The sequence below is a fragment of the Hyaena hyaena genome, unplaced genomic scaffold (genome assembly GCF_003009895.1).
Source record: "Hyaena hyaena isolate Hyena2069 unplaced genomic scaffold, ASM300989v1 scaffold_634, whole genome shotgun sequence".
Classification (NCBI taxonomy): domain Eukaryota; kingdom Metazoa; phylum Chordata; class Mammalia; order Carnivora; family Hyaenidae; genus Hyaena; species Hyaena hyaena.
Window position 1 is genome coordinate 89,278 of NW_024081267.1, and position 9,257 is coordinate 98,534.

At 37.4% G+C, this 9,257-nt stretch overlaps 1 protein-coding gene and 1 non-coding gene across 2 annotated transcripts in view; one reads left to right on the forward strand and one right to left on the reverse strand.

Moving 5' to 3' along the window:
• Positions 1–9,257, forward strand: part of MFSD14B (major facilitator superfamily domain containing 14B) — a 68,974-nt gene that overhangs the window by 23,295 nt on the left and 36,422 nt on the right. The window contains exon 2 of the mRNA XM_039216451.1: positions 2,733–2,828. Coding sequence (XP_039072382.1) covers positions 2,733–2,828 — 96 coding nt within the window. The remainder of the gene's footprint in view (positions 1–2,732; positions 2,829–9,257) is intronic.
• On the reverse strand, positions 8,394–8,523 carry LOC120219637. The gene has a single exon (XR_005525342.1). It is a non-coding gene; the product is annotated as a small nucleolar RNA SNORA64/SNORA10 family (small nucleolar RNA).

The following is a 9,257-nucleotide window of genomic DNA, read 5'->3' on the forward strand; positions in this document are numbered from 1 at the left end:
GGTACACACACACACACACACACACACACACACACACAGACACAGAATCCGAAGCAGGCTCCAAGCTGTCACCACAGAGCCTGATGTGGGGCTCAGATTCACAAACCGTAAGATCATAACCTGAGCTGAAGTCTGAGGCTTAACTGATTGAGCCACCCAGGCACCTTGGGTTTTAGTGATTAAAAGATCAGAGAAGAGATCCTTCTTCCATCTCATGTGTATTGTGGAGTGCTTACTACTGTAGTGGGGTGAGAGAAGGGCTATTTGAGATACATCCTTCATAGCATTTAAATTACCATTCTGTGGGAGGTAGACAAAAATGAATCCTGCAGTTTGTTGGAAATCTCTAGAAAACAAGAGCGTAACAAGGGGATAGGGAGGTGGGGGACCTTGTTGGACCAGTGGGATGTGGGGCTGAATGCCCTGGAGCAGTGGAGTTCACAGGATCTGATTTACATTTGAATGGGTCCCTGGCTGCTGTGTAGTGGTTGAGGGAGCAGGGGTAGAAAGCTACTCAGTAATTTGGGCGAGAGGTGGTAGAGGGTTAGATGGAGGACAGTGTGGATAGAGCCAAGGGTAATGGCAAAGTTTCTGTCTCCAGCAGCAGGAATGACATACGCAGAAGGTCTCAGAAGGCTTAGCCACAGGCAGAGGCTGAACCGCTGCTTTCATTTCCATTCTTTCTTCTGTTCATAAAAGACTATTGCAAAATAGTGCTTTTTGATGGTTATGTTCAAGGCCTTTTGGTTATGGGGGAGGAGGAAACATTTTTTCTTTTAAACTTTGTAAAGTGTTTTCTGTTTTTGCAGATGTGTTATATAATGGCAGTTAAAAGTACTTATTGGTGCGCCTGGGTGGCTCAGTTGGTTAGGCCGCCGACTTCAGCTCAGGTCATGATCTCATGGTTAGTGGGTTTGAGCCCCGCGTCGGGCTCTGTGCTGGAAGCTCAGAGCCTGGAGTCTGTTTCAGATTCTGTGTCTCCCTCTCTCTCTGCCCCTCCCCTGCTCATGTTCTGTCTCTCTCTGTCTCAAAAATAAACAAACATTAAAAATTTTTTTTAAAAGTTCTTATTAGGCATTGAAAAAAAAATTGAGAAATTTACAAGTTTGAATTTTTTTTAATGTTTATTTTTGAAAGAGAGTGAGTGAGAGTGGGGGCCAGGCAGAGAGAGGGGAACAGGGGATCCATAGAAGGCTCTGCACTGACAACACAGAGCCTGATGCAGGCCTCAACCCCACAACCATGAGATTATGATCTGAGCCAAAATCAAGAGTTAGAATGAGCCACTGAGGTGCCCCTAAGTTTGAATTTTTAATAACAATTGTTCTTGGCTCTGAAGATTTCCAAAACTACAAAAAAATTGAAATTCTGTTCCCTTCATCTAAATTGAGCAGTTAACATTTTGTAATATTAGCTTTAGGAAGTATATGTATATACCGTGCTCGCTTCGGCAGCACATATACTAAAAATAGGAAGTATGTATATACCAAAAAAATTTGTCATTTGTCAAGCCATTTGATAATAAGTTGTGGACATCAAGACCCACCCGTATTATTGTCTAGTATACAGTCCATATTCACATTTTATCCTTTTCTCTTTTCATCCAGGATCCAGTCCAGGATCCCGCATTTGGTTGTTGCAACTTTTACCTCCTCCAATGTGTTTGAGTTTCCCTGCTTTTCTCTTTTGTATTTTATGACAAATACATAAAATTTTTTTAGCTTATTTATTTTGAGTGAGAGAGAGAGAGAGCACGTGCCTGTGCACATGAGGGGGGGGGGCAGAGAGAAGGTGGGGGAGAGAGAGAATCCCAAGCAGACTCCACGCTGTCAGTGCAGTGCGCTGATGGGGGCTCAATCTAATGAACCCAGAGATCATAACTTGAGCTGAAATCAAGAGTTGGGTGCTTAACAGACTGAGCCACCCGGCGCCTATTCGACATGGACATTTTTAAGGAGACCAAGCCAGTTGTCTTATATAATGTCTCACAATCTGGATTTGTTTGATCATTTCTTTATGATTAGATTCCAGTTAAGCCATGTGGATGTACTTTTATGTTTTAAAGAGTTAAAGATATTAGTATAGGAATAGTGTGGATTTTATAGTCTTTTGCAAGCATCACTTCCAGTTACTACCAAGTGGTAGCAAGGCACCTAATCTTGTAATAAGATGTCACAAAGCCAAAGAACATTAAATTAAAGAGAATTTTGGGTTTTATCTGCAGAAAACTAGGAAAACTGTCACAGTCTTAGAACGCAACAGACACTGAAAGCTGGATTTTGACATTATGGTATGGATTGTGTTTTCCTTATTGTTCTTCCTCTGCCTGCCGTCACTTAAATCGTCTGTGTGGCCCTGGAAGCTTTTGAGGAGGTGACCCACATGCCCACATGTTTTAAATAGCTAGGGAAACGTCAGTTTAGAACGGCCAAGTTGCAGAGGAACACATAATTAGTATGAGAATAGTCGGATCCTGGAGCCTCAGTTGGTTCTCAACCAGAGCTCAGTTATTTGCATTGATGAGACAAGTAAAAGCTTTTTAACCATGGCACCTTCTGTGATGAGGCAGAATGAAGGAATCAGGCATAACACAAAATGTTTTATCTTACACAATATAGGTAGGTCCTAAGTTTATTTTGTATAGCACTTTTTTTGTGTTAGATACTATTTTAGGGCGATGAATTTCTTATATCTTTTTACTATTTTTCATAATAACTTTCTTCCTTTTTTAGCTACAGGGCTTTGGCCGACCAAGTGTATACCATGCTGCTATTGTCATCTTCTTAGAATTCTTTGCGTGGGGCTTGTTGACAACTCCAATGTTAACTGTAAGTATTGCTGAACAAGTTGTTTTTTATGAAAGCAAAAGAAAGTTTCTTTAGCTGGTATCCTCAGGGCTGTATGTCTAGCTGTGTGTTTGAGAGTAGCTCTTGACAATAATTTAAGACTGCTTATTCCACTGGGTTGTTTCCACTGTGTAGACTGTGAACTAACTACCTGCAATAAAATACCTGGGCTACTCATCAAATATTTTTAAGTAACAAGGCACTCCCACTGAATCAGAAACTTGGAAGTGCTGTCAGTGAACTATATGCATTTAGGAAGTTCATTAAGATGCATTAGAGGAAATTAACACAAAACTTTGTCAAAGTTTATAACTTACTTTGGATGTAATGGCTTTTGACCAAGAATGTAGTAAATAGATTGGTAAGTACCTTGTAACATAAGTGATAATTCTAAGAATGTGCAAATTTTTATTTTTGGTAGCTAGCTTACCTATTGCCATTTCTTTGCAGAGGCTGCATTAAATTTCTTAGCAAGAACCTGGATATTTGATACATAGTGTGGATAGAGGGAAGGGAGATGCTGAAGGAAACATGGGCATGTAGATTTTAGGTGCTTAATCACTGACAGTTTTAATAAAGATATTTTAAAATGAAAAAAAGGTATTTTAAAATTGGTCTTAAATTTTATATTTCTTAAATTATTCATTAAAAATCATTGATGGTTAACTCTTCCAAATTACCATTTTGCCTTAAACAAAGAATCCCTTTGGATACAGATAAACTTTATTCCCAAAATAGGTTTGGGAAATAGCTAACTTTAGAGGGTGGCTATTAGCATTATATAAGACTTTGCTATGCGGTTTTAAAATGTTTAATTCTTTTGGTGCATTTAAATAAAATTTGATTAATTAAAATTACAATTTGGATGGAACAGTCAACTTAAAAGATTGCCTATGTTTTTAAACCTTTGTTTTATTCTGTCTCATTGCACTGCCTTTTCCTTCCTAATGCTTTACTGCAGAGGGTAGTTGGTTATTAGTTAATGGGAGTAAGTGGTCCATATTTTAACTTTCATGAGCCTGCTGTGTTCATCACTGGGCTACCTTTGACACAGTTGGTACTCAGTAGATATTTTCTTTGAATAATAAATATATGCATTGTAGGCACAGATGTATGTCCTCAAGGGATTGTCTCTTTGAGACCTGCTCTTAGTATGAATATAGACACACCAGACCACTCATTTTTTTAAATAGTTTATTGTCAAGTTGGTTTCCATATAACACCCAGTGCTCATCCCCCCAAGTGCCCTCCTCCATGCCCATCACCCCCTTCCCCTCCCCCCCACCCCCATCAGCCTTCAGTTTGTTCTCATCTCTTAAGATGCAGTCATACTGGACAAAATATTCATATGTAGGTACTGTTCTGTATCTCCAAATCCTTCCCTCAGGTGAGTTCTCGCCCAGTGGAAACAGGACAGAGTGCTGTCCACTAGTTACAGAATGGAACACGCCCACACATGAAACGTAATCCTAACAGTTACACCACAGTGGGTGACAGATGCAAGATGCCAAGAACTAGTTCTTAAGGGCAGAGGGGGAAGGAGAATATTAATCAGGTTTAGTGCAGAGCCTGACATAGGGCCTGATCTCACAACTGTGAGATCATGACCTGAGCTGAAATCAAGTGTTGGATGAGGCTTTATCGATGGAGTCCCCAGGCACTCTGATTTTTACATTTTTAAATGTATAATGTAAACATTTGGAAACATTCAAAAGAAGATACGAAATTGATGTGAAATTCAGGTAGAAGGATCCATAAATAAAAATTTGTTGGACCCCAACAGTGGCCACTGAATGTAACTGCTGTGGTGCTACAATGGCAGAGTTGAGTTGGAACACACACCATGTACTGTGGAATGTTTCCTATGTACTGTATGTCCCTTCACATACAGTAATTTATTAATCCCTACTGTATGTGGTGGATTTAGTTTCCTTTTTTTTTTCTGCTTAGAGATTTTTCTCTTTGTCTTTTAACAATTTGTGCATTGAGGTGTCTAAGTGTGGGTCTCTTTGTCTAACTTTTACTTGGGGTTTGTTTAGCTTCTAGGGTCTGTAATTAATACTTTTAATCAAATTTGGGAAGTTTTGGGCCATGATTTCTTCAAATGTTTTTGGTGCCTCCTCAGTCCTTTTGTTTTGGGACTTTTATCAAATGTTTTTACATTAATAATGTCACACAGGTCTCTGAAGCAGTGTTCAGGTTTTATCCTTTTTTTCTCCCAAAAATTACTGTCAGACTTTTGACATGATGGTATAAGGAGGTCAACAATTTTTTCCTAATAACATTGGACAGAACAGTCAAACACATATATCAGTGCTCTGGAATTCAAACACATAAAACAAACTGAGAAGCATTGATTCATTAAATTACTGAACTTTAGGCAAGAGCAGTGAGTTTGCAGTTATGAGCTGTATCCTTTTGCTATAATAAATTGTAACTGAATATAACCACTTCTAAGCCTATCAGATCACTGAAATCCATTCTGTTGATGGACATTTGGGTTTCCAGTCTTTGCCTCTTACGTATATTGTTGTTGTGATGTTTCTTGTAAAAGTCTTTTGGTGATTGTGTATACGTATTTCTTGTAATATCTACCTAAGAGTAACATTGCAGGGTTTCATTCAGCTTCAGTATGTATGTACTGCCCAAAGTTTTCCAGAGTAATTTAACCAGTTTACCCTGCAGCTAGCCAGGCTTTACTTTATGCAGTTCAGATTAGTAATATTTTTTCCCTTAAGGTTAGTACTTTCTTATAATCGTGTTGGGGCACCTGAGTGGCTCAGTCGGTTGAGCATCTGACTTTGGCTCAGGTCATAATCTCCCGGTTTGTGAGTTCGAGCGCCGATCGGGCTCTGTCCTGCCAACGCAGAGCCTGCTTTGGATCCTCTGTCTCCCTCTCTCTGTGCCCCTCCCCTGCTTTTTCTTATTCCCTGTCTCTCAAAAACAGAGAAATATTTTTTTTTTAATCTTGTTTAAGAAACCTTCTGCCCCAAAATTATATTGGTTTCTTTTTCACAAATAGATCTGCCATCCATCTAGAAACAAGTCACTTGTAGGGGTCCTTTTTGTAGATTCCTCTTTATGAATAATGCATAGCTGAACCAGCATGATTTATTGAAAAAAATCTTTTCTTTCCTCACTGTATGTGTCAACTTTGTCATAAACCAGTTAACCATATACATACAGATTTGTTTCTGAGTTTTATATTCTATTTATATGTCTTACTCTGTTTATCGTCCTGTGTCAGTACCAGGCTGTGTTGTTTTCTGTAGCAATATCTTGGTATCTTTTGTAACTTCTGTAGGTTGTTTCTTCTTCCTCAAGATTGCCCAAGCTACTGTAGGCCTTTTAATATATTCATATACATTTTATAATCAGCTCTTCAGTATTCACATAGTAACTGGAATTTTGATTGTGATGACATTGAGGATAGATTAATTGGAAGAGAACTGATCTTTACAATATTGAGTCTTCTACATGGTATACCCTCTATATATCTAGTTTTTAAAATTTGTCTGAATAATATTTTCTGTTTCTTGGTGTAGAGATTTTTCACTAGATTTATTCCTAGGTATTTGGTGGCTTTTGATGCTATTATAAATGGTATCGTTTTAAAGATCTAATTTTCTATTATGTTGGTATATAAAACAGTTTGTTTTTGTGTTTTCACCTTGTGTCCATTGATTTTGCTAAATTCACTCATTAATCCTAAGAGTTTATCTGTAGATTTTTATATACACATTCATATATTTTGTAAATAGTGACAGTTAACTCCTTCCAGTCTTTTTTTTTTTTTTTTTTTTTTTTTTTCATATATAAGTGATATCATATGATATTTGTCTTTGTCTGATTTATTTCTCTTAGCAAAATGCCCTCAGAGTCCATTGATGTTGTGTCAAATGGCAGAATTTCCTTCCTTTTTTTTTTTATAGCTAAATAATATTTGTGTGTGTGTGTGTTTGTGTGTGAGACAGCTTCTTTTATGCTCAGGTGTACAGCGTTGTGATTTGACAATTCTGTACATTGCAAAATGCTCACCACCATGATAGTTACCGTCTGTCACCATACAAATGATTATAGTCTTTAAAAAAATTTTTTTTAGTCTTATTTATTTTTGAGAGAGAGAGAAAGAGACAGCGTGGGCAGGGGAAAGTCAGAGAGAGGGAGACACGGAATCTGAAGACAGGCTCCAGGCTCTGAGCTAGCCATCAGCACAGAACCCAATGCGTGGCTCGAACCCACAAACTGTGAGATCATGACCTGAGTTGAAGTCAGACGCTCAACCGACTGAGCCACCCAGTCGCCCCCAAATTATTATAGTCTTAACTGACTATGTTCCCTATGTTGTACAATCCTGGGACTTCTTTATTTTCTAACTGGCTAGGTATTATTCCACTGTGTGTGTGTGTGTGTGTGTGTGTGTGTGTGTGTATATATATATCACATCTTCTTTATCCATTCATCTATTAATGGAAACTTAAGTTGCTTCTATATCTTGGGTATTAAAAATAACACTTCAGTCAACATAGGGGTGCATATATGTTTTTGAATTAGTGTTTTTGTTTTCTTTAGGTAAATATCCAGGACTGGAATTACTGGTTCATATGGTAATTCTATATTTAATTTTTGAGGATGCTCCATACTCTTTTCCATAGTGGCTCCACGAATATACAACCCCACCAACAGTGCATTCTTACCAACATTCTCACCAACACTTGTTATTTCTTGGCTTTTTGATACTAGCCCTTCATCTCACAGGTGTGAAATGGTATCTCATTTTACTTTTGATTTGTGTTTCCCAATGATTAATGATGTTGAGTATCTTTTCATGTGTCCATTGGCCATTTTCATGTCTTCTCTGGAAAAAATGTCCCTTCATGTCTTCTGCCTATTTTAATTGGATTCTTTGTGGGTTTGTTTTGTTTTGTTTTTTGTTTTTTGGTACTGAGTTGTGTAAGTTCTTTCAATAATTTGAGTATTAACATACCCTTACTGATATGTCTTTTGCAATTATCTTCTCACATCCCTTACATTATCTTGTCATTTGTTGTGGTTTCCCTCACTGTACAAAAGCTTTTTATTTTGGTGTAGTCCCAATAAGTTTAAGAATTATCAATTCTAATTTTTTTCAAAAGAATTACTTGTGGTTTTGTTGATTTTCATTATTGAATGCTTAGATTTCATTTCATTGATTTCTGTTCTTTTATTACCTTATTTCATTATTTCTTTGGGTTGGATTTGCTGTTCTTTTTAAATTCTTTATTATTTTTAATAAGTTTTAATTCGCTTTATTTTTCTTGTACAAAACTATGTGGTGGCCACAGCTGGAGCCTGGGTCCTCTGCATGGAGACTCTGGTGTGGGTCTTTATGACATGGTCAGTGAATTCCTGGTAGGGAGACTTGGTGAACACGGTCTCTTCCCTAAGGTCAGAGTGAGATAGCTGTAGGTCTTGGAAACGGCATCAAAGTGGCCTTGACTGGAAAAGGGAAAACAACAGCAGTGGGTTGATGGCTTCTTGTGACACAACACCCCAGGTGCAAATAGAAACTGTTGCACCCTGAGGAACAGAAAGGCCACTTGGGGCCGTCCGTCATTCATTAGAAGGGCCTTCCTCTCTCTCTGTCTAAAAATATGCCAACCACACACTAAGTATGATTAATCAGAGCTGAGAGAGGTTTCTAGGTTCTTTATATGGAAGCTTAGAACACTGATTTCAGTTCTTTGTTGGTTTTCAGTTTTATGTATTTAAAACTTTAGTCTCTAAGCATTGATGTGCTTATACTCATGAGTTTGATGTGTTGTATCTTTATTACCATTTAGTTTCTTCTTTTTTCTAATATTTCTTTGACTTCTTTGACTCCTGGATTGTTGGAAGTATATTGTCTTAATTTCTAAACATTTGGGGACTTTTCTAGATTATTGTATTATCAGAGAACATATTATGAATTTTTTTAGTTCTTTGAAATTTGCTGAAGCTTATTTTGTATCCTAGTACATAGTTAAGTCTTATAAGTTTTCCATATAACCTAAAAAGAACAAGTATCCCCTAGAGTAGTGTTCTCTATATGGTAAGTGTGTTAAATGTGTTCATTATTTTTTATGTCTTTTATGTATTCACTGATGTATTTTGTCTATCTGTTCTCACATCTTTCAAGAGAGATGTGCTTCTCTTCTTTTTATGTTACTGTTTTGCAGCTGAATTCTGCATTTTAAAAACATTTACAGTGCATTGTAAATTTTATACAGTCTGTATTTACCCTGATATTTATCCATTCTGTTGCTCTTCTTCCTTTTTCTGGATTCCTGTGCCCTCTCCTGTAATCAGTTCTTAGGATTTTTTGTTTGTTTGTTTGTTTTGCTTAGTTTGCATAGGTCCCTGTGCAGCACATTGGTTTTTTGTTTTTTTTTT